Source organism: Papilio xuthus, unplaced genomic scaffold (assembly GCF_000836235.2).
Source record: "Papilio xuthus unplaced genomic scaffold, Pxut_1.1 DF827756.1, whole genome shotgun sequence".
Classification (NCBI taxonomy): Eukaryota; Metazoa; Arthropoda; class Insecta; order Lepidoptera; family Papilionidae; genus Papilio; species Papilio xuthus.
In genome coordinates, this window is record NW_013530893.1 from 3,519,996 (window position 1) to 3,543,512 (window position 23,517).

The 23,517-nt window shown below is 33.8% G+C and overlaps 2 protein-coding genes across 2 annotated transcripts in view; both read right to left on the reverse strand.

The window, feature by feature from the left end:
- Positions 1 to 2,116: 2,116 nt before the first annotated feature.
- On the reverse strand, positions 2,117 to 6,320 carry Ublcp1 (Ubiquitin-like domain-containing C-terminal domain phosphatase 1). Its single transcript, XM_013310306.1, has 5 exons — positions 6,079 to 6,320; positions 5,480 to 5,661; positions 4,863 to 4,998; positions 4,073 to 4,284; positions 2,117 to 3,793 (listed from the first exon to the last, which is right to left on the reverse strand). The coding sequence occupies exons 1-5, from the start codon at positions 6,248 to 6,250 to the stop codon at positions 3,464 to 3,466; spliced, it is 1,032 nt and encodes a 343-aa protein (XP_013165760.1). The 5' UTR covers positions 6,251 to 6,320; the 3' UTR covers positions 2,117 to 3,463.
- A 525-nt stretch (positions 6,321 to 6,845) lies between these two features.
- The window catches only part of LOC106116400 (uncharacterized), a 39,789-nt gene continuing 23,117 nt past the window's right edge, over positions 6,846 to 23,517 (reverse strand). The window contains exons 48-86 of the mRNA XM_013310227.1: positions 23,148 to 23,216; positions 22,897 to 23,022; positions 22,429 to 22,515; positions 21,985 to 22,026; positions 21,738 to 21,815; positions 21,188 to 21,262; positions 20,887 to 21,119; positions 20,602 to 20,629; positions 20,178 to 20,278; positions 19,159 to 19,186; positions 18,829 to 18,923; positions 18,707 to 18,743; positions 18,061 to 18,185; positions 17,705 to 17,741; positions 17,521 to 17,612; positions 17,173 to 17,206; positions 17,045 to 17,103; positions 16,734 to 16,773; positions 16,500 to 16,543; positions 16,194 to 16,227; positions 15,621 to 15,706; positions 15,491 to 15,533; positions 14,674 to 14,864; positions 14,197 to 14,248; positions 13,864 to 14,030; positions 13,713 to 13,755; positions 13,577 to 13,641; positions 13,412 to 13,463; positions 12,589 to 13,154; positions 12,093 to 12,194; positions 11,456 to 11,839; positions 9,906 to 9,946; positions 9,521 to 9,589; positions 9,372 to 9,423; positions 8,822 to 8,865; positions 8,357 to 8,451; positions 7,291 to 7,372; positions 7,122 to 7,167; positions 6,846 to 6,969 (exon numbers count right to left, since the gene is read on the reverse strand). Of these exons, the coding sequence (XP_013165681.1) occupies positions 6,923 to 6,969; positions 7,122 to 7,167; positions 7,291 to 7,372; positions 8,357 to 8,451; positions 8,822 to 8,865; positions 9,372 to 9,423; positions 9,521 to 9,589; positions 9,906 to 9,946; positions 11,456 to 11,839; positions 12,093 to 12,194; positions 12,589 to 13,154; positions 13,412 to 13,463; positions 13,577 to 13,641; positions 13,713 to 13,755; positions 13,864 to 14,030; positions 14,197 to 14,248; positions 14,674 to 14,864; positions 15,491 to 15,533; positions 15,621 to 15,706; positions 16,194 to 16,227; positions 16,500 to 16,543; positions 16,734 to 16,773; positions 17,045 to 17,103; positions 17,173 to 17,206; positions 17,521 to 17,612; positions 17,705 to 17,741; positions 18,061 to 18,185; positions 18,707 to 18,743; positions 18,829 to 18,923; positions 19,159 to 19,186; positions 20,178 to 20,278; positions 20,602 to 20,629; positions 20,887 to 21,119; positions 21,188 to 21,262; positions 21,738 to 21,815; positions 21,985 to 22,026; positions 22,429 to 22,515; positions 22,897 to 23,022; positions 23,148 to 23,216 (3,691 nt within the window). The 3' untranslated portion in view covers positions 6,846 to 6,922. The remainder of the gene's footprint in view (positions 6,970 to 7,121; positions 7,168 to 7,290; positions 7,373 to 8,356; positions 8,452 to 8,821; positions 8,866 to 9,371; positions 9,424 to 9,520; positions 9,590 to 9,905; positions 9,947 to 11,455; positions 11,840 to 12,092; positions 12,195 to 12,588; positions 13,155 to 13,411; positions 13,464 to 13,576; positions 13,642 to 13,712; positions 13,756 to 13,863; positions 14,031 to 14,196; positions 14,249 to 14,673; positions 14,865 to 15,490; positions 15,534 to 15,620; positions 15,707 to 16,193; positions 16,228 to 16,499; positions 16,544 to 16,733; positions 16,774 to 17,044; positions 17,104 to 17,172; positions 17,207 to 17,520; positions 17,613 to 17,704; positions 17,742 to 18,060; positions 18,186 to 18,706; positions 18,744 to 18,828; positions 18,924 to 19,158; positions 19,187 to 20,177; positions 20,279 to 20,601; positions 20,630 to 20,886; positions 21,120 to 21,187; positions 21,263 to 21,737; positions 21,816 to 21,984; positions 22,027 to 22,428; positions 22,516 to 22,896; positions 23,023 to 23,147; positions 23,217 to 23,517) is intronic.

Here is a 23,517-nt window from a genome sequence, read left to right on the forward strand (position 1 = left end):
TAAAATTAACTTAATAAAAATCATATATTCTTAATTTACACATGTATAAATATCCTTTATATATGTAAACATTAAAAAAATACAACATATATTGTCTCTCTCATCTTAAGAGATCGAACTTATTAGTAGTCAATATTTTACATTGAGTTTCAATCAAAACAGTTGCAATCACATGAGCAATCATCATTTCCACTACTATCACCATCACAGCACCCCACACAGCAACTATCATAATTCTGACCACTATCAACATTCTCACCGCTATCATTTGATTCACAACAATCATGTATACAGTCACCACAACTTTCACAACAAGATTCAGTACAATTACCAATATTTATACAACAATTTGCAATAATATGGCAAAGGAAGAAATCATAATCATCACTAACATAAATACAGCAACAATCATCTGCGCGTCTCTGGTTTCGTCTTCTTTCTTCTTCGTTCTCTTGTTCAGGATTTATATTATCTGTTTTAATTTCATTATTAACTATATTAGTGGCTTCGATTTGTTCATTTGAGTCAATGTTTTGATTATTTTCATCACGATGGGGTTGTGTTGAAATCACATCTTCGTAACGAGGAGGATCGTCGGATAATGTAGTAACTGTGTTGTTAAATGTTGGTTGAGAAGTGATAACGTCTGTCATTTTTAAATTGAATTCGATTCAGTTGTTTTTGTTTTAATTTACAACTTTTTTTTAACAAAAACTTCGTTATCGCAAACTTTCAACTAACTTTCTCGTAAAAGCAAAACTTTCGCACACTCGTCACACGATACTGATAAACACAAAATTTGAATGAATAATGCTTTCTTAATCATTTTTAAATGCATTTCGTGCATGCATTAATCAGTTTGTGCGTCATTTTGTTATCTCCGGCCTCGAATCTAACTCCAACTCACATAAATACACACACAAATAAAAATAAAATAAACGCTGGACTCCCTCGCTGTTGCTGCCTGTCAGTGAAGTGTCAATGTCATTATCAATTAAAGGTGATTGTTACTGCCTATTTCCACATAGTGACTAGTCGGGCAATAGCACTCGTAGTCGCCCCAGTGGAAATTAAACACTCGAATCAATACAAGTGTTGTTCGCAGCTGATCGCTACGTAGAACTAGACAGTTAAAGTTATTTCTTTAATTGCCAGGATTAATTATATTTTCTTCACTTTTCTTACATTGTATTTCATAACATTGTAGAATAGTGCACAAAAAGTAACTGTTTAATTTTTGATAAGAAAATAACATAAAAAGTTAAAAAGAGACTCAATAATAAGAAAAAATTACGCGCAATCATGTAATAAAAGTAGATTCATCACATGATGTTATTAAAACAATAATCCTATGGGCGGGAAACGTCATCGCGCTAAAAATAAGATATTTTGTAACACTAAACTCGTTCTACAAACGTTTGGTTGGTTTACCGATTTTAAAGCCACTCCATTGAGTTTGCTAACGTATATGGCTACGGTATACTGCGGTATAATTACACAAATATTCAAATGAGATAAAATTTAATTAATTGTTTCGAAAAATGACATCAAACGATTCTGTCGACGAAAGTGTTCGAGTGCCTTTAACCAGTGCAGTTGATACAGAACCGGGAAAAATTCAAACCGAAGTTATAACCTGTCAACCTATCAAAGCGCGGGAAAATAAACAAGATGGTGACCAAAATATGCAAAGTGAAAATAACGCGAATGAATGCTGTTTGTGTACATTAGATATATGCACATTATGTGCTGAATTTTGGGATGTTATTATAACGTGTTTTGTGGCTTGTTTTTACGACAACTGTTGTTTAGAATGCCTTAATGGTACTTGCGAAGTTTGTCAAAATTGTCTCGAATGTTGTGGTGAATGTTGTGCTACATTTGGATCCTAATTACTTTCAAAATATGTTTTGCTAATTTTAATTCAAACAGGAAATTATTAAACGCATTGTCATTTTGTTAATAGTAAGTTTTGTAAGAAATATCTTTCTCATATTTCTGGTCTTATGAAATACGATCATACAAAGAATAATAAATTATAATACATATTTGCTATAAAAATAAATAAAAATCAAATGTTTTGGTTCTAAATATTGTATTTATTTATAAATATCTCTATTCTAATTTAATCGCTGTAAAATTATTCCTAAATATACAAAGAGCATTTCTTTAAGTGACACAATGTTACCAGTTTAAAAAAATAAATACAATGCATTAAATGCTTACCTATTCCCTTACTTATATTTTTTTTAAAGTTTGTTCTTCAGCCTAATTAATTGGAAGTTGAAAATGTTAGAGCGAAGATTGTGAAAAGACTGCAGAGTTAAAATGAAAAGTCTAACGAAAAGGCAGTTCTTTAAAAAAATATTCATTATTATTGTCATGATATTTTAAAAACATTTGTTAAATACTTTCGATTGATTTAATTACTATAATGGAGTATTTATAAATATAGACCGACGAGTTTATCTGAGCCGGTGGGCATAAGTCAAACTAAATTATGACAGCTCACTAGCGCCCACCTGTCAACGTCAATAATGTTATAAGATTTTCTTTTATTTCAATTTCTATGCGTTTCTTGTTTTTTTTATTGCAAAAGTTTAAAATCAAAAGTTTTTTTATAGAAAATATATTTTAATGACTCAAAGAAATCTGTAAGGTATCGGTAATAATGCAAAATTAAGTCATATTTCAATGTATTACTAAATATTAAAAAAGTGCATCTATGTATTGACTATATTACTTGGTGAAAACTTATTACTAATTAATTAAACTATTAAAAATATTTAAGTTTGAAAAGACGTTATAATTTGAATTTAGTATTTGAAGCAAGTTTTTATATCAAAGATATTTTTTTAATATTTAAATTGTTGTCTATTTGATAACAGGGTATTTAAAAATGATTGCATGTCATTTATTAATTCCCATTGTTGATTAGAATTTATTATTTTAGAGAAAGAAACATTAAGAAAGAACTATCCTAGGGAATTAATAAGATGAAACTAATTTTTGTATTATTATTGCATAAAGTTTGGTAAAAATGACTATTTCATGTGTATTTATTAAAAAAAGATCGTCAGTTCATAAATGTCGCAACTGAGGGTCTCAGAGCCTACCATAAGTATAGTCTATGCCACAGTCAACTACATTGGCTCTGTGCGGACTGACTTCACACATATCTATGAATTTCTTCACCAATATGTGAACTTTGCATCAAGATTTTTCTTTCACCATAAGAAAGTTGTATTTACGACAAATACCCTGTTATAAAATAACTTCAATAAACTTTGTGACTATAAAATTGAACTAGCGGCTGACTAAATATATTTTTTTAACGATCAAACATTAATGCGTTTAGCTCTCATTAACTATTCTTGTAAAAATATTGCAGTCTTCTAAGCGATAAGGCGATTCGAGATGGCGCCACCTACCATAGGAGGGCGATAGTTTTATGGAACTATCGTCATTCTTTCGGTGTACTTGGAGCACTATCTTCGGCTTTTCTCTTACTACCCGCATGTTGCGTCCTATTCCTATCAGGCTTATATTTCTCCCATTTCTTATGGTTTAACTGATCAAAGTCATCACAGTATTGTGCTATCTCTCTCAGATATGTGGATAAATGGAGTAATTCCCTATCTCTATCTCTGTTTAGATGGGCTTGTCTGAACGGTCTGATTTTGAGACCGCTCTTTGGATTCATGATGAAGTTTCTTCGAATGTCATCAAACATTATTGTATTCTTTGGACTATATTGTGGATATTTACCCCAAATTACTCCTAATGGTTTCACCTGAAATTATAATAATTAAAAAAAAATTAGGTTATTGGCTAATTGCCGAATTAGCTAGAGACTTAAACTTGAAACTTATAAATTTCAAAACAAATATAATATTAATAAATCTGATTCAATAATAACAAAGCAGTTTGAAATTAGATCTTTATTTTGTGGCAGTAAATTTAATATCATTTTGTCATAATATTAATATTGGCAGATGGCATTTAATCTATTATTTATTTAACTAGCAACACCTAAAACCATAGAGTACAAATACAAATTAAAAAAACTTACATCAATAGTACCATATTTAGTTGTATGAACTGTAATCATAGCTAAATAATCCAAATAGAACATAATCTTGTAATCCTGATGCGTGGATACTCCGAGCAGTCTCATCTTCTCCTCTATCCACTTCATTCCAGTTGCCGACCATATCACTATGTCATAGTCTTCGTAAGCCGATGTTAGGAATTCATGTAAGAAAGGTCGCATAAGTTCATAGCCTACGAATGAACAAATATTAAATAATTATTAAGAATTTCTCTTCTTAAGTATAAAGAGCGTTGGTGGCTGAGAGGTTAAGCACTTGACTTGCAGTCCACATGTTTTGGGTGCAAATCCCGCCTAGTCCCAATGTGTTTTTTGATTTCTGATTTACATATGTACATTTTTCAAATGATCTTAACGTGAAGGAAAACATAGTGATGCAATCTGCACATATCTGAGAAGAAAGTCAAGGCTCACTTAGCTAGCATAGTTGACTATGACCTAGTCACCCTTAACTTAAGGAGTGCTACGAGCCCCTCAGCACAGATGTGTAGTGTGCTGATGATGATGAATACATATATTGAAACTTTATTTAATAAGTAAGATTGTTATGTCAGTGGAAACTACGTAAGTAATTTTATGACAGAAAGTGAAGAAGAAATAAAAATTAATGATTGTGTTATAAAAATTTAAAAAAATAAATTCAACTCCCATATTATAACTACAAAAACCTTGTTCTCTTTAACAAAACTCCTCAATTTTTTAAAGGTAAATTGTTATGTTGGGTGTTTTTGTAGTAACATCAAATACATACCAGTCTCAGCAACAGATCTATGGTCAAACAATGTGTAGTCAATATCAAGAACTAATAATTTCTTCCCCTCTCTTGGTTCATTCAATAAATTTATTTTATAATCTCGAACTCTCTTGTTTATTTTAGCTAAATATATCTGAAATAGTTTACAAAATGTTATGTTTATCTCTACTAATATTATAAGAAAAAAGATTTAAATAAAAACAAAAAATACTGACCGATTTTGAAAATAGTTATTATTACTTTAATTTTTACTCTGCATAGACAAAGTTGCAAAGATGACTAACATTAATATTTTGCAATAAATTCAGGAATTTTGTTCCAAAAAAGATTTGATTAGCAGGAGTTTATTGTGGAAAAATTGCTCTGATTTTCTTAAAGGCAAGATTTGCTTTTAGGTAGGTTTAGGTATTGTTTTGAAAATCATATATCATTCTTGACTGCAGGATTCTATCTCTAACAACTAGTTAAAGAAAAATTTGTTCAATAGAAAAAACCCACAGTATGACTTGCATAAATTTATTGAAATCTTAATCAATTCTCTCTACTTAACAAATTAATAAGATAATTTTACTTTTTTTGTTATATTTTTTAAATAGGAAAATATTGTAACAAACCTCTTGGTTCTCAACATCAACTTCTTCCTCTTCAATATCCAAGTCATTGACAACATCATCTCCAACATCAGGCTTTGTCCGAGCACCTTCTATAGCTTGTTCCAGAGAACCCATCATCATAATCTTCAAGTTTGGCTTTAGATTTAAGTCTGCTAAGGTGCAATTATCTTTTGCCACTTTACCTAAAAAAAATTTGGCAATGATTGTAAGAATATGAAAATCTCTAGAGTAATACATAATTTTCATTTTTAAATATTTAGTATTTTTAAAAAACTGTAATGTGATTCATAAGATGTATGTAATATAATAATTTGAAATTAAACAAATGACTTACTGTAACCTCATTCACACGTCTTTATGATTTAGAAACTGGTTTTGTTGAAATGCTTTATTAGTATTGAGTTTTTTTAATTAGTTAGTGCATTTTACATAATTTGGGCATAAAGGTATAACTTTGAAACATTTTATGTTTGCGAAAGTCAGTTTATTGGCTTAGTATTTTTTCATATTAAATAAACATAATATTAAATTTTATAATTTTTAAAATAGGCGAGATATAGCTAGAATGTGTTATATATTAATATAAAATAAGAATTTACCTTCAAATTTTACATTGAGAAGTTTTTGTCTTTCCGGTCGAACACCCGTGGCATTTTCGATGGCAATCTTCAGCATTGCTACGGAATCCGATGGCGATAGCTCCGGTATATCGAATTCCTTGCCATTCCATTTAACACTTAATTTAATTGGATTATCGTTTATATCACACATTTTGCGTTAAATAATTTCGCAAAATGTTCATGTACAGATCCGTAGAATGGCAAATGACATCAGAGTGACACATAAACAAAACAACTTTGACGCTAGGGATGTGCCTTGCTATTTGCTGTTATAAGGACAGACTAAAAAGCATTTTAAGAAATATCGGTTATTTTAATCTGTCAATCCACCAACACCAGATGGGAGAATACTGAAAATATCAGAATATTTTAAAGGAAGCCTACGGATGGGATTACTAGCCTAGAGCTTCCATGTGGACCGCACACCTAGTGAGGACTGCAGGCGCAGGATGTGGAAAGAGGAGTATAGCACGGGATGGCAGTGGCCAAGGCCTATGTCCAGCAGTCAACTAACACAGGTTGATAATTTCTGTTTCCTAACTACAATATCAAGTGGATCTGTCCCTAGTTGTATTTTCATCTTTTTATTCTCATTATCCCTTTTAAAATGATATGTCATTGTCTTCCAATTCGTAAAACTTAATTTCCAATGGTTTATATCTTTCGTCGCTATATTTGTAGTCTGTTAAGTCATGAAATACCACTCGAGAGGCAGCCTTTAATGGTAGATAAAAGATAACACAAAGTAAAACAAAACAATACATGTTTATTTGCAACGCCCAGTAAAGACACCAAAATTAACAGCACTAAAAACAATCATTCATCAAAAACTACTCGCAGAATTGCAGTGCCCTGCTAAACTGCTACTTTCTGAAACAAAGAGAAAATATTAAATTTCATTGCAGGATAAATTCACTACAAAATGTCCATATCTTTAGGTGCTGAAGAAGGTTGGCGGTGATGCTTGGGCGTGAGAAATATTCTTAAACGGAATTTGAACAAAAAATTAACAATAGACTTACTGTCTTCGGCAGCACCGTATTGTAGACATAAATTTTGTTGTGATTTCTGAAATAAAAAGGTTTCTGTAAGTATAGGCTATGAAAAACTTAGGTCATAATTTATTATTTCTTAATCTCAATATTTTGACCAACTATCCGATTGAAAAACTTATTAAAAAATTAAACAAACCGTTAAACTTTTGTTTGTGGGACTTTCATAAACATGCCTTTGCCATTTTTGTTCCCGCACAGCGTTTAATTTAGCTTCGTTTCTGCGAAAACAATTGTTTACATTAGCGTACATTTATATCGTATGATATAGTGCTACATACACATCTGGCCCGGTGGGACGTGTTTTTGGTGTGTTATTTTAGAAAAAAATTAAACCAACATGCCCAATGAGATATAGACCAAGATACGAAAAGACATTGTTGGATAAGCTAACGAGCTATTTTGTAATTTAGTTCGTTATAGCCACCGGGTCAAATAAATTTGTCTGCCTATATGTCGGTCACGCGACGTATCGTGCCAATGTACCGTGCGGCTTCGCCACACGATTACATCGAACATTAAAACAACATTGTTTTTGATTCATACAAAGTTATAAAGCGCAGCGAAAAAAGAACAAATGACACAATTTTATGGCAAATGCAATGTAACTTTGATTTAGTAAATAACATTTAAATTAGGTCAATGGAACAAAAAAACATTCTTATATCGCTTTGGTCTAAGAATAAGCATTACAGCGTCATAGAAAATGCCTCCATTTTCTTTTTCTCCTTTGCTCTACATCATCAACCTGCCCTTATTCCTATTGAGGGTCGGCACGGTATGTACTACTCCTCCAAACATCTCTATCAGCCGTCATATCCCCCCTTCCTACGCATATCCTCATTCACACAATCATTCCATACTTTTGTTGGTCTTCCTCTACCTTTGTAGCCATCCACATTCAATCTCATTACTTTTTTGCTTATATCACCATTCTTCCGCATAACATGTCCAAACCACGCTAATCTTTTACTACTCAATTTCTCGATCAGATAGAAATATATTCAACAGCATACTTAATAAATGTCTCCACATGTAGCTTCGTTTATGGAACTAAAAACCGGAAACTAATTACTCCAAAATAGCATACCTAGCCGTTGGTTTCTGGGACCAAAATGTCTGCATAAAAAATTTCGTCATCCCTGTCTTTCATGTTTGACTAAACGGAGATTATGTCTCAGAAAGCCACAATAAATTAGCTTTACCTTAGTCTATATCGTCTCATTCCTTTCAAAAGCCTAATGGCAGGTCTTGTGCTGTCGTCAGATCTAGTGCGGTCTTCGCTCGCTCTTGGACTTGTCTTTGAAATAATAAAGAATTCACTTATAGTTTTTAGAAGAATTACTGATTATAGTTATAATGAGTTAATCTTACTATCTGACTATAATATATACTATTACTCATATTATAAATGCGAATATTTGGACGGATGGATGGATGTTTGTTTAAAGGTATCTCCGGAACGGCCGAACGGATCTCTATGAAATTTGGCATACATATAAAATATAGTCTGGATGGACACATAGGTTTCTTAAGTTGTTTTTTAATTCCGCGCGGGCGGAGTCGCGGGCGACGGCTAGTGATAGATAAAGGTGGATTAATACAAAATATTAGTTATGCAATGGACTGCACTGCGAAAGGAAACAACGAAAATATCGATTCAACAATACCTGCCGCCGCAACGAATGATGTTCCGGCTTCTTCGCCTTGTAGCCTGCAATTATTTTATGCCACATTAATCTTACTAAGTCTTACTAAATGCATATGCTTAGATAAATGGATGGATGTTTGAAGGTATCTCCAAAACGGCTGGATGGATCTCGATGAAATTTGGCATACATATAGAACATAGTTTGCAAGAACACATAGACTACTAATTATGTTTTTTTAATTCGGCGCAGACGGAGTCGTGGGCAACAGCTAGTTCAAAATATTTTAAGGAAATACAGTTTTAATAACAACAATAAATTGAATTTAAATAGCAGGTAATGCCTCCGAATTACACATGCTCACATAACCCTGGTAGATTATGTGAGTTTAATTCGCAGATCAGTGGCGCCCCTTTTTGTCCATCGCCCTGAGCGGTCCGGCTAATCACACCCTACCCTAACGCCGGCTCTGTGTAAAAATCGTAGTTGCAAAGAACGTATATAATATATAAGTATAGTAAAATAAACAAACTATAGTAAATAGTTAAATCAAAGTTATTCTAAGACGCACCTCTCAATGAATTTCGTTTGACCTTTGAAGCACAAAAACCTTGTTTTTGAGACTGCAACAAAAAGACAAATTTGACAAGAGTTCAAGTAGGAAAAAGTTTAGGTGTCAATTATTTGAGACCATATTTAAAATATAAAAAAACAACTCACCACAAATGCAGGGCACATATTCGTGTGGAGGTACTTTGAAGAGAACATTTCATTGTAGTGTCTTTGAGACTGAAAATGACATTTAAAAATGATCAAATATGGAACGTAGTTCAGTAGGTCTGAGAATCGGCCATCGTCTATTTTTAATACCGCGCGGAGGGAGTCGCGGGCGACAGCTAGTCTTATATATAAAATTCTCGTGACACAATTTTCGTTCCCACACTCCTCCGAAATGGCTTGACCGATTCTCATAAAATTTTGTGAGCATATTGAGTAGGTCTGAGAATCGGCCAACATTTATTTTTAAACCCGCGCGGACGGAGTCGCGGTCGACAGCTAGTACTGATATAAAAATCTCTTTTGTATTAGTAAAATCGGAACTTACCTCTAGTAGATATCTCGAAGGTGACAAAATGTCATGACAACCTGAAAAATATTGATCCAATTTACCTTCAATGGTATAAATATACTTAGAAAAAGGCTACATGCATTAAGGTCTTATAGAGAAAATTACTGTTTTAAATTGTGAATTAAATATTTTAAACGCAGGGTTCCGTAGTCATGTCAGAACTGCCTGTAGTGATTAGAGAATTAAGGTATTTAATAGTTAACTTTACGACAGACAGTCGGACAAATTACACGTGAATAACTATACGGAACCCTAAAGTGACAGATATTATACGACGAAAAGCGAAACAACATTTTGTTTTATTTCTTGTATAAACATGTGTTCTTTTCTAATTTCAAACATTAACCGACAGTGCAGTACTGACATAACCATTGAACTTTAATTACTAGGAAAATATCTTTAATATTGTGTTGTATACATTTTTATAACATGACATTGTTTCCAGTAGTCCAGTGTTCTTCCATTTTATAACATGCACTAATAGTTTCATTTGCACATTTCTGCCTTAATTCAGAATATTTTTTCTTTCAATAATACCATTTTTTGGTAGCATTTGGTTTATAACAGCCTTGTTTTAGTCCCAAGTTTCATGAACCTGCTTCGATGATTTTTCGATTGCGTTTTACACAGTTGCTTGTATTAATTGTCCCTTATCCAGATAATTAATAACTATGACAATAAAGATTGTTTTCCTAAATATGTGTAAGGATAATTATAATTAAATATTCATGTTACTAAATCCTAATTCAGTGAACTATTCTCAATTACATATGGCGTCCTCCAAGGAGGTAAGTTTGGACCACTATTATTTCTTGTTGAGTTAAAAAAGAAAATAAACCTTAATTCGAATTCATTGAACAAAATGGAAAAGGTCACAAAGCTGCAAAGTTTCTACCACCGTAAGATCATTGCTTTTTTACTTTTAACGTTTGCTACGTACCCTTTATATAGAAGACCTATAGTTATTAAAGCTAATTATTTGTTAAACTTTAACGCTATAAATACACTAGAAATTAATTCTTGATAAGATGATCGAGGAGTTGTTCTATCTTTGCCCATTAAATTTTTTTCTTTGTTTTCGAATATCTTCTTTTCGCTTTAGCATCAAATATCTTCTTTTTCTTCTAGACTTTTTTAAATTCATCTTCCCATTAATTCGTGTTATTTTGCAATATATTTGTATCATATCGAGTTACACGTTGTAAAATTATATACAGTCGTCGATGTTTTAGTTTATTTTTTAACGGCTGGCCGACTGCTTGTCATACACGCCATATACTTGGGAGGAATAAATTGAAATGAAATATTTATTTTTAATTATTTAAAAAAGTAACGTCAAAATGTATTTAATGATTAAGTTATTAGTATGTTTTTTCTGTAAAATAAACTAAGAATAAATAAAATAAAAGAGTATAGTATAAGATACTAATGTTGTTTCGCTTTTGTCGTATTATATCTGTCATTGTTTAAATTGGAATAAGTCCGTTGTCATTTGTATGTGATTATTTTATTGCAAGTTCACTTACAAGGTGGAATAATTTGCGTGCAACTCTTAAACGTGACCAATTTCCCTTCAGTGCAAATACCTCTATCTCTCTTGCAAATTCTCCTCCTCTGTATTCGATCACTTTTGCAAGCTTTCGTTATTGTGCCCACGTCCTTTAATCTTCTTGATTTGGTACATGTCGCTTTATTAACTTTTTTTATGCGTCGTATTTTTTCAATCGATTTACAACAAGTTTTGCAAGGATGCTTAATTTTTGTTACTTTGTCGCAATATTCTATAGCGACTCTGCTGCATACGGTGCGCGATTGTAATGTCGTGTCTGTTATTTCTTCGCTCGTATAATCGCTAAATAGTGCATCGTCATCCAAAGAGTTGTCTGGGCTTTCCACTTCTTCTTTTTCTACTGAATTTTTAATGCAAACAAACATTGTTGCTTTTATTTTCTTATGAATTTTAAACACGTGATATGTTAAAATTATAATATAAAAAAGGTCATATCAAAACTTCTTAGAAGCCTTACTTATTGTCTTCTACATAATTTGGTTTATAATTGTAAGTCTCGTCATTGATTGTAAAAATAACTTAATCGCAATTAAAATTACTTAAAATAGAAAGCATATTGTCGTAGTGTCGTTCCAGCAACATATACAACTTACCTTTCAAGTTTGGATTTATAATATCAGTGCTGCGATAACACCGCGTGCCGTGGCATTGTGTGGCGCACGTACAGATCGGACATCTTATATCCACAGCAACATCTATACACGAAATAAAATCAGAGGTGATAGAAGTTTAAAAGCTAAGCTAGCTACTCTGACCTCTACAAATGGATAGGCGATTGTCTTGAAATTACAGCTTTTGTTTCATTCGACATCAATTCACATCTTTGCTACCATCAGAGTCAAAATGGCGAGAGCGTGGCATCGGAATGGCACAAAACACCACGTCTTATACCCAGTCCATTTATAGAGGTCAGTGTATTTAATCTAGTTAGTCTGACTGTCCACAAATCCTAGTTAATTCCAGGTATTCTCAGAAACTGCTGGACCAATTTTGACGGTTCGTTTTCATGAAGATAGCTTATGTATGTGGACCTTAATTTAATCAGTCAGGCCAGACAATTTTGCCCTTACTACGACTAATTAATCTTACCACGAGTTGTTGCTGAAATCTTCCTGGCATCAGTGCATACTTTCGGTTCACATGGATCAGACTTTGCTTTATTAGGCATTTTGTCTTCTGAAGGTTTATTAGTTGGTGTAGTTTCCTTAGAGGGTACAGTTTTCGTGTTACTTTTTATATTACTTTCATTTTCTGGTTTTCGATAGTTACACGGTGCGGATTTATTTCTTGTTTTCGATGTTTGTCTTGATGGTGGTCGCATACGACTATCGTTGGACGAAGATCGGAGCCTTGCCCGAGAAGTTTGGGTGTCACTTAAAGACGTATTAATTTTAGCTCTAACTTCGTCCCTTCTTCTCCTTCTGTCTGTTGATATTTTCTTCGTATCTGATAGATTTTTAATATTGTGCTTCGATGGTTTATCACAAGATGGTTTAGGTTTTAGTGTTGGGATAGGTTTAGTTTTTGGTTTACAATCGTCTGTATGCGGTTTCTTCACTCTGTGTGCTGATGATGATTTATCTACTTTCTTTTTATGTTTTTCCCTTGACACCGACCTTTGTGCCGTGGGAGGTGCCCCAGTACATCCACATTCTCTGTTAAAATCAAAACTTTGTTAATTTTGGTATTCAGTTGAGAACTTTTCAAACGTCAATAGCCTCATAGTTAAGGGTACAGATTTCCGATCCTGAAGTCGGAGGTTCGAATCCCGTCATACGACTGTTGTAAACCATATCCTAGCACTAGCGTAGAGCTTAGTTGGAATGGTACAAGAAATTGGTTAATTCACCAAAAATCTGCTAATATTTTATATAAAAAATTGCAAAAAATGTGTCACAAAACGATTACTTACTGTGAAATAGACTTTATTGATTCTTTAGGTTTTACTTCTATAACTCTGGTTTCTGTAAACAAAGAGGTTTAATTAGAAAAAGAAAAGACCACGAATGGAATAAAAACACCAACACCAAAGATGTTACTAAAGTTTTAACTGATGCATAATAATCGAGAAACTTACTTTGAGTTGTTTCTTCCTCACATTTCTTTATGATAGGTTCAGTAGGACAAGGGCTGGGAGGCTCTCTGTAAAAATACATTTATTGGAAGAGTACACAAGTAGTTTTAAAAGAGAAACTTCTATTAGACTGACTTACATCGTTTTCACTTTAGAATTTACAGTCACGCGTCTATCCGAATCTGAAACAAAATATTTCTAAGTCAAATAAATTCTGTTTCCCGTAATAACCTGCCTAACAGTCCACCCGAATTTCTCTTGAGTTTGCTAGAGGGCTGAATTCTAATAACCTTTACGTCTCGGCAACTTTTCAGGCTTGGTGTCTGCGCAGCATTTCTTCTCACTGTCGCATGGAGATGGGAAGCAGCTGCCGCGTTCGCATGTCTCCTTCGTCGTCCCCGGCGGTGGCTTGTAGGGCACACAGCCCCGAGGCTGATATACTTGTTCGCGAGTGCGTCTAAAGTATTTAAATTACAACAAAAACACCAAGAATATGAAAGATAAAAGGCTGATAAATAAATAAAAACTTTTACAAATCTAGTACAGCCAGTATTAATTTTTTTTTACTAATTAGGCCTTTTTTGTATAAATGTTGATTGAACGTTTGAGGTTAAAATACTTACGAGTCACTAGGAAATCTTTTAGTACTAGTCTCTTCACGTCTCGATTCCACTCCTGAAAATACCTTAACACTTTATAACTTGTTTGTTCTTTTTAAAAAATATTCGTGCTGACAAGCATTTATCTCAATTTTTTTTAAATTCATCCCAAGGGATAACATTGCTCCATACATATTTTTGGTCCCCATTTAGGACCTTAAGGGGATGCATTTCGAAAAATCTTTTCTTAGTGGACGGACGCTTACTAGCTAACAGTAACTTCTATGTAAATTTCAAGTCTAGAGACTTGAAATTTACATTGGGCTCAGAAGCCCAGAAGTTTTGATTGCGCGTTGATAGTTGAGTCAGTCACCTCAATGGTTCAAGGTCATCACAAAAGAACTTACAAACTCGTTTAAAAAAAACCGGTAGAGTAATTAGGTTTTTAAAAGCAAAACCAGCTATTTATTACTTAATAAAATTATTCCCCAAAAAACCCACCACACGACAGTTTCTCTGGAAAAATCTGTGAACGATCGACGCATTTCTTTCCTTTTTTTTTCGATGGCTTACAAGGACCGTGGCATGAACTCTTCTTGTTGCAGCCGCGTGAATAGTTCCTCTTCAGTTCATCTATTGAACAACACGTGTCCACATCTGACACGAATATCGCATGTCTAGATTCGTTGTATCTGGTGGAAACAATTCATATTTTAACTATGGAATAATCTTTGGTAAAAATGGTTAAAACCTATTTGTATTTATACGTTACACCTTTAATTTTTTATCTATACTAATATTATAAAGCGGAAGAGTTTGTTTAAACGCGCTAATCTCAAGAACTACTGGTCCGATTTGAAAATTTATTTGTCGGATAGTCAATTTATACAGGAAGGCTTTAGGCTATATAACATAACGCAGCGGTCAATAGTTTTTTTAATTCCGCGCGGACGGAGTTGCGGGCGACAGTTAGTAGTGAGATATAATTTAAAACCTATTAATAATGGCCACACTCAAGTAGATTAAGTTTAGTGTTAAGACCAACAAGTTTAGAAAAGTGTAGCCGTTTGTAATTATTTTATAATAATGTCTCACGAAAGTTTAAACAATTTTACTAATACCATAAATACGAATGTTTGAATGCATGTTTCTTTGAAGGTATCTCCAGAATAGCTGCATGGATGTCGCTAAAATTTGGCATAGATGTAGAACATAGTCCGGAAGGACACATAGACCACTAATTAAGGATTTTTAATTTCCTGCGAACGGGGTCGACAGCTTCTAAAATATATTTGTCATATTAATTTAATTTACTCACGAAGATCTCATTTTCGTTACTGCTGATACATATTTGTCGATCTCTGTAAAAGATTAACGCATTTCAAGTTATTATAATAATGTATAGTTGTTTTCAAATATCTAACAGCCTAAGGTTATCGCATTCTTACTTTGAAACTCCATTCCAGTGGTGCATCCAGTGGTTTTAACATTCCGTTCTTTCTTTGTTTCTTGTAATTCAGCGATAAGGTGATTCCTGTATTCAATACAATAAAATATCATAAAATTAATAATATTTTTTGATATTTTTTTAACACCTTCAGCGCCACGTCAGCCATCGGTGGCTGACACTAGACTTTCCGTTTAAGCCGCGTCAGCCTTCGGTAGCTGACACTAGACTTTCCGTTTAGGTCGCGTCAGCTTTCGGTGGCTGACACTAGAATTTCCGTTAAGGCCGCGTCAACCATTGGTGACTGACAGCGTGTAACATGAGAATTATACAATTTTACACTATTTTGCGATCAAAATGTAAACTATTTTGTATCGCAATCGGAAACACCGGCCCTTTAATACTAGTACGTATAAGCGGCGCTCGTGGCCTGAACGGGATTGTCTTAGAAACACGCGTGGCGCTCAACGTGTTAACATCTATACAAATAAGTATGGATTAAAGTTGTTAATTATAAAGTTTTTAGAGTTTATAAATGAACAGTTTTGTTAAAAAAAAACATGATTTTACTTACGGTATCCGTTCATCAAGTGATGGAAGAGAATTTACTGAAAATATAACAATATTATATTTACGGACTTCAAGAAGTTCAAATATATATCACATAGTCACTATTCTTGCATGTATTTACAATCGTAAAAAACAATTTGGTAGACATTCAATAAGTACACATGACTAACCGTGGGTTTCCGAGACCAAAAACTCTGTATAAAACGTATCATCCTTCATTATCTCTGACAAAACTGAGATAAAAAAATATGTTTTAAACGATGATTTTGGTTTCGGAAACCCACCGTGAATCTATTAAGTAAAAAATTACCTGACGGTATTTCGGGTATTTCAGGTTTCACGATCTGTTCGACTCTGAAATAATAACAATATTGTAAAATTATGAAATGTACTATATTAAAAATATGATAAATAAATGAATACGTAAATTGTAAAATCATACGAATAATATTATTACGACAGCTTTTTTCTTTTTTTTTTAGATTTTTTTACTACAAAAATCAAACAAGACCGTCAGTTGATCTTAAAAAAAGAGTATACTTACAGTGTAGATGCTTCTATACTTGTTTTATTTTTAACTGGTTCTGTAAAAAAAAATAACAAGTAATTTTATCACTATCTAATGCAACCGTGGGCTTCCGAGCCCAAAATCCCCGTTTAAAAAATGTTATCTCTGTTTTGTCAAAGATGAAAGACGGGGATGATGATATGTTTTATTCAGAGATTATGCTGTTAGAAACCCACGATTAGTGTGAATAGGGTAAATCAAAATAAGATGATTTTCAGACCTATAAGAAATACATATTGTGTAGACCTGCTTTAAGGAAGGACAGGATGATACTCGGTTCTACTTACTCGTGTCATATTCTGCATTTAAATCGTCGTAAGATGATTCAGGTACAATCTGGTCTTTACTGTAAATAAATAACTCAATCAACATAATATCAGCTTTATTTAGAAACATAAATATAAAAGCAACTTACAAAGTCGGTGCTACGTAGCTGGTTGTACTCCGAACTGTAAAAAATAAATTTGTTATCTAAGAATTTACTAAATGATTTTAAGATACTTTTACACCGACGCTCTACCACAATATTACTACATGTATAGTCAGCTGCATAAATATTTATACATTTATAAAACTACAAAAACTTGCATACGACTTCGGTTTCGTCAGCATGCATCCGTCCGTGCGATTCCGACCATGATTACAAGTTATTGACGAATTCGTGCATACGTATTTTTTAACTTGAAGGTCTAAAGTTTTGTGTATACATATTTATGTAGCTGACTGTACCATTGGCTATTGGTGATTTAATTTTTTTTCTCACCACAATCTTCATACCGACGTAGATCCATTGCGCTTAAATTAATCGCACGTCGTTGTGCTTCGGTTTGATCGTACGATTTCTTCATACGCAGTCTTTAAAAAAGAAAATTATTACGTATAATATAAATACAGCGTAATATAAAATGTATAATAAGAACAAGATATGAACACAAAATTATACTTACGGAGTGTTATTACTTTTCTGACCAAGTTTTTTCTTTACTGAAAATGAGAATGTTACATTGACTTTTACATCGTTTGTTTTAAAAAAAGTGGCATTTAAATAATTATTATTTAACTGTCAATGGCTTGTAAGCCTTAGTATAAATTGTTAAACCATTGTAACACGATAACATTGCTTGAGAAGATTTCATATTTAGTTTATAGACAACAAAATTGGCTACACGATAAACCACTGATAACCACAACTGCTACGGTAATCATGTTAATAAAAGTTCATTTCAAAGTTAATTTTATTTACTACAGTTTATAATTAAAGAAAATTTACGTCGCTAGATGTAAAAAGGGTTAAAACACATACTGCATTGGCAGTTCCTGCACACAGAGATGGCGCTGTTGTCGATGCCGACTGCGCCGACAGTAGTTGTCGACAATGTCTGGATGACTGGCGCAGTAGTAATGCAGTTGCTATTCACTCTGGTACCACTGGAGGAGTACCATAAAGGTTCCTTTACAGATACTCCGGAATCGTACGAATGAGGTTATGTATTCCGGTTATGTTTGTCTCTGTCTGAAGCGACTGCCGAACGTAGTTCGTACGATTCCGGATTAGGTCTACACGGACCTTAATAGTTAAAGAAAGGCGCGTAATACGAACCTTTCGTAAAATTAATAAAAACTAATATCATATATACAAGATATAAATAATTTTATATTCTTTTAGAAACTTTATAATTATGACAAACTAGCGGTCGTCAACGATACCGTCCGCTCGTAATTTAAAAAAAAAACATAATTAGTAGCCTGTGTGTTCTTATAGACTATGTTCTATATGTGTGCCAAATTTCATCGTGATCCGTTCAGCCGTTCAGAAGATACCTTCAAACAAACATCCATCCATCCATCTAAACATTAACATTTATAATATTAGTTAGAAGTAAGATTAGTTAAATTATAATTGTTATTATAAATCCAGTAAGTTTGATATTATTTAATATTTAACTTACTTTTTGTTAATCGTTTCAACTACTGTTTTAATTTTCCCTGAAAATAAACAAACATATTAAAAACTGAAAAAACTCTGTTTTGTTATGTGTTTCGGTATTCAAAGTGTTAACACTCTACTCACCGCATTGACAGTTCCGCCACGTCGTCTGCAAGTAACCGCGTAGATCACTACTCTTGTTAGGACTCACCCACACCTTCGTCTGCGCCTGCGGGTTGCTAATGCCAAGACAATAGTAAAACAAATCGTATACTTCCTAACAAAGTTGTCATAAAAACCTCTAAGTATTGATACATATATTAAACAAGAAGATTTATCTTTCTTTCGGTACTAGATATTCCTTCTATAAAAGGTTTTTAGATTTAGTAAGCATTGGCGAGTTAAAACTAACCTAAATATATGTCAAAATTGAATGCAACCTAGAATAGAATAAAAAAATAAAACATAACTTACTGCGTTTGCGATTCTCCATAGGATTTCTCTGTGAAAAAAACAATTTAATTATCAAGTACTTTACATTATATGGAGCGTCGGTGGCTCAGGGGTCAAACACTTGACTTGCAATCTGCAGGTCCTGGGTTCGAATCCCGCCATGTACCAATGTGTTTTTCGATTTACATATGTACATTTATCCGACGTTCTTACGGTGAAGGAAAACATCGTGATGCAACCTGCACATATCTGAGAAGAAATTCAAAGATATGTATGAAGTCAACCAACCCGCACTTGGCCAGCGTGGTTGACTATGGCCTAACTGACAGTATATAAGCAAAAAACCTCTATAAGCGAGAGTCATGATCCGGTTTAAACGTACGACTTCTATAAGCGAGAAACTCTGTTTAGAGAGAATCCTCTAATAGCGGGGAATATATCGCGGTCTCTTGGCCTCTCGCTTATCGAGGTTTGAGATATATCTCCCTACAACAGTGGTTCCCAAACTTATTTTATCTACTGCCCACTTTGAGAATAAATATTTTTTTAGCGCCCCCATATTTTCACATATTTAAAAACCACTATAACTTCAAATTAAATTAATTAATTATTGTGACCTATATATGTATATTAACGGAGAATTCTAAACGAAACATTTACTATAACCCGCAACTTGAGATCTGCAGCGCCTACAAGGGGGCGTTATCGCCCACTTTGGGAAAGACTGCCCTACAACATGGACTGATGATTAGTACAAGTCGATTATTGGGGAAACTTTCTTCCATCTGTGGATTTGACAATTCTTAAATCTTACTTCTTACTAATCTTACTAATATTATAAATTCGAATAATTAGATGGATGGATGGATATTTGTTTGAAGGTATCTTCAGAACGACTGAACGGATCTTGACGAAATTTGGCATAAATATAGAATATAGTCTGGCAGATCACATAGGCTACTAATTATGTATTTTTAATTACACACGGACAGAGTCGCGGGCGTCCGCTAGTCTATACATATAATTCAAAATGTACTCACCACATTGACAATTGCGACACAATGATCTGAGATAGCCCTTGATTTCTTCAGTTTCAATACTATGTGTCGGCCATTGTTGCAGCGTTTGTGTGGGAACTTGACTAGAAATAAAATATTTTATTTCAATTCGTTCATAGTAATTTACTTTCTACCGTGTCGGCGTTTGTTTAGGGCGCGGTTTGGCGGCCGCCCAGGAACGCTGGACGGAACTATGTGCTGCAGGTGTACGAATTACACATTCTCACGTAATCCTGTTCAGACCCCAGACATGATAAAAATAAGCGCTGTTAGAGCTAAAACCGGCACTAACTATTAACAACGAAAATATTATATTTTACAGGCAATAGGCTTGTCTTTTTGAAGGAAAAGGACTATCTAAACGATATCATTTTATGTATTTACTCAACTTAATTATTGAACTCACCATACGTTGTAGCTTTTTTTCTTCTTATCTGTAAAATAGATACGAAAATTATTATATCTCAACATCAAAGGTGGACTTGGCAGAGGAGGGGAAATATCTCCTTTCGGTGGGTCCCCTCTTCTGTCTATTAAATCTTGGTAAATACGGATGTCTTTAGGTCACGAACACTTCACCATTTAAGCGAATTTATTGTCCGCTTTATCTTTTGACACCTTTTATTATAGGATGTGTTGTTTCATATGTTCTTTTTTTATTATCTATAGACTAGAAAGGCAACCGACTTACGGCATTGACAGTCGCTACACGGGCTGTGCTTTGATTTGTTCGGATCTTTTTGGTATAATATACATCGGGGCTTTATAGCCGTTTCTCCTGATGCAGTCTCGCGGGTCCCTTGCGATGCTTTCTTCATACACATTGTACAATCTGATGTCTCATTATTGCATGGAGATGTCTCAGATTGTCGCTTCTTGATGACTGCACAATGACTAGGCAATGGTTGTAAATTATAGTTAATACTAAAAAAAAAACTAAGTCTTAAGTAACTTGGTCTGTTTGGTATAAATGTTGTTTGTGTTGTACTTACTCCGTGGCCGATTTCTTAGCACATTGAACATCACTTGGGCACTTCCTCGACTGTCTGCATGGACGTTTAATTGACCTAAAATTGAGCGAATATCTTGAAGACAATTACTAATATATATCAGTAAGCTTCCGGTGCAGAAATATCATTCAGCTTTATTAAGGACATTGAAAGAAATAACTTAATGCATCATCTAATTGTAGTTTTAGGCCCTTCGTACACAAGACAAGGTAAATCTTTAGAAACGAGCGATTTTAGTCGCTAAGCGACTTAAGTAATGCAGTGTCAAAGTTCGTATACAGCACGCGTCGCTGATATTTCTATCTGTCATGCCAAAGACAGTCGCTCGTAATCTATTTGTCAAGATCGTCGTGAGAAAGTCGCTACAATTTTCAAGATGGCGAAGCAAATCTTTCCAATTGAACAGTAGTAGTGATTCCACATTGTGTGTACGGATCGCGCGCAACGCGTTTTTCGCAATCGTACAATATTAGTTTCCCCGTTTTCGTGCCTTGTGTACGAAGGACTTTATAACACAAAATCATAGACTTACATAGGGTCTATTATGTCGGCTGATGATGGATATTCAGTAAGCCGAGAGAGACAAGATCCTCGCTGACCTAAATCACACCTAAAAACAGTAATATAAACTCACTATACAATCAACGATCTGTTTCATTCAAAGATCTGTCTAAATAAACATCTCTGATCTACAAAAATTGATTTTAAAACCTACGAAATTAATTCCTTGATATATAATAATTTAATATATCTCTCTAGAGATTCTATAGATTACTCACGGGGAACAGGGATTTCTTTGTCTGCGTGCTATCAGGCGATTCCTGGAAATTATTAAGGATATTTTATCTTAAAATTATTTGCGATTGCAATACAATTTGCGGCGAAGCTATTATCTAGTAGTTACTTAAAATGACGACACTGGATATCAAGAAGACCATATATAATTTGTGAACCAAATTGCCTCTATTCCCAGAGAGGCCCTGGAGTGGATCCCGCTAGGAACAAGAGGTGGCCGTCCTAAAAAAACTTAGCGGCGCTCGGTATATGTCGACATGAAGGCAATCAGGCGTACATAGCCCGAGATCAAACACACAGCCCAAGATAGAGCGAACTGGTGGCGCACTGTGGACACCCTCTGCCCCGCAACGAGGACATAGGACAAGTCATTGCCTCTATAAGTATTGGTCGGATATTATTACGTTGCTTCGCATTCCGTCCCTCACCTAGAACAACTGGTTTGTGTTGGTACATACGTTGATGGCCCGGTTGGTGTTTGCGTTGGTTGATAGACTGTCGTCTTCCGCTTCGGTCTGCAAAAGAAATGCAAACATTTGACATCAATATGGCAAACATTTCGCTTTACCGACCGTATAACCGAGCCATGTATGGTTTTGCTAACTACTACATAAACGTTGATTTCTGAGACCAAAATTATCATTATCTTTGATAAAACATAGATAACAATGCTTTAAATAGAGATTTTGGTCCCAGAAACACACGGTAAATCGGCAAAGTCTTGTTGACGGCGAGCGTACAACGCGGCGATCGCGAGGCGAGGCGGTTACCTTAAAGATTACTATGACTGGCAAAGTAAGATTCGTGAACGCAATATTTAAGGACAGAAATTTACAACAGTTTTTGGTTAATATCGGTTAATAACATAAAAGTAAAAAAAGACGATGTTAACTCACCTGCGTGTGTCACTTTGTTTAGACTTGTGACATTGTGGTTTTGGATAACATTCAACTTTTAATGGAGTTTCACATCTCTTTCGATAATCATTTTTGCTTGTAGGAATTATTCGTACTTCATCTTGGCTAAAAGAAATAGGAAAAACAAATACAATCAGAAGTGTACGATGCAAATTCTTGTCCACAAGCTTAATAAATTTGAAAAACAAAATATCCATTTGCATTTACCACGATAACTTTAATTTACTTACTCGTCTGATTCATCGGAGTCTGAACATTCGTCGTCTTTCGTCATCAATACGTTTCGACCTTCGAAGGCACTACAACAATAAAAGTAGTTTTTGAGTTTCTTTTGAATTTTTTAATTAGAGTTTGTTCTTTGAATCAAAATACTAAGAAAAAGAAATCAGAAGTTGGCCAAATATAATTTAATTTCTAATATAATCAATAATTTGATATTCTACCTATACTTAGTACCTTGCGGGGCCAACATTATAAAAATAATGAGTTATTTAATTGTTGTTATTGTTGGTAAAATTTAGCTGTTTAGAGTAAAATATCTCAAAAAGAATTCTAGAATAAAGTTATAAAACTGTTGCTAGGTCGTTTTCACACAAAATA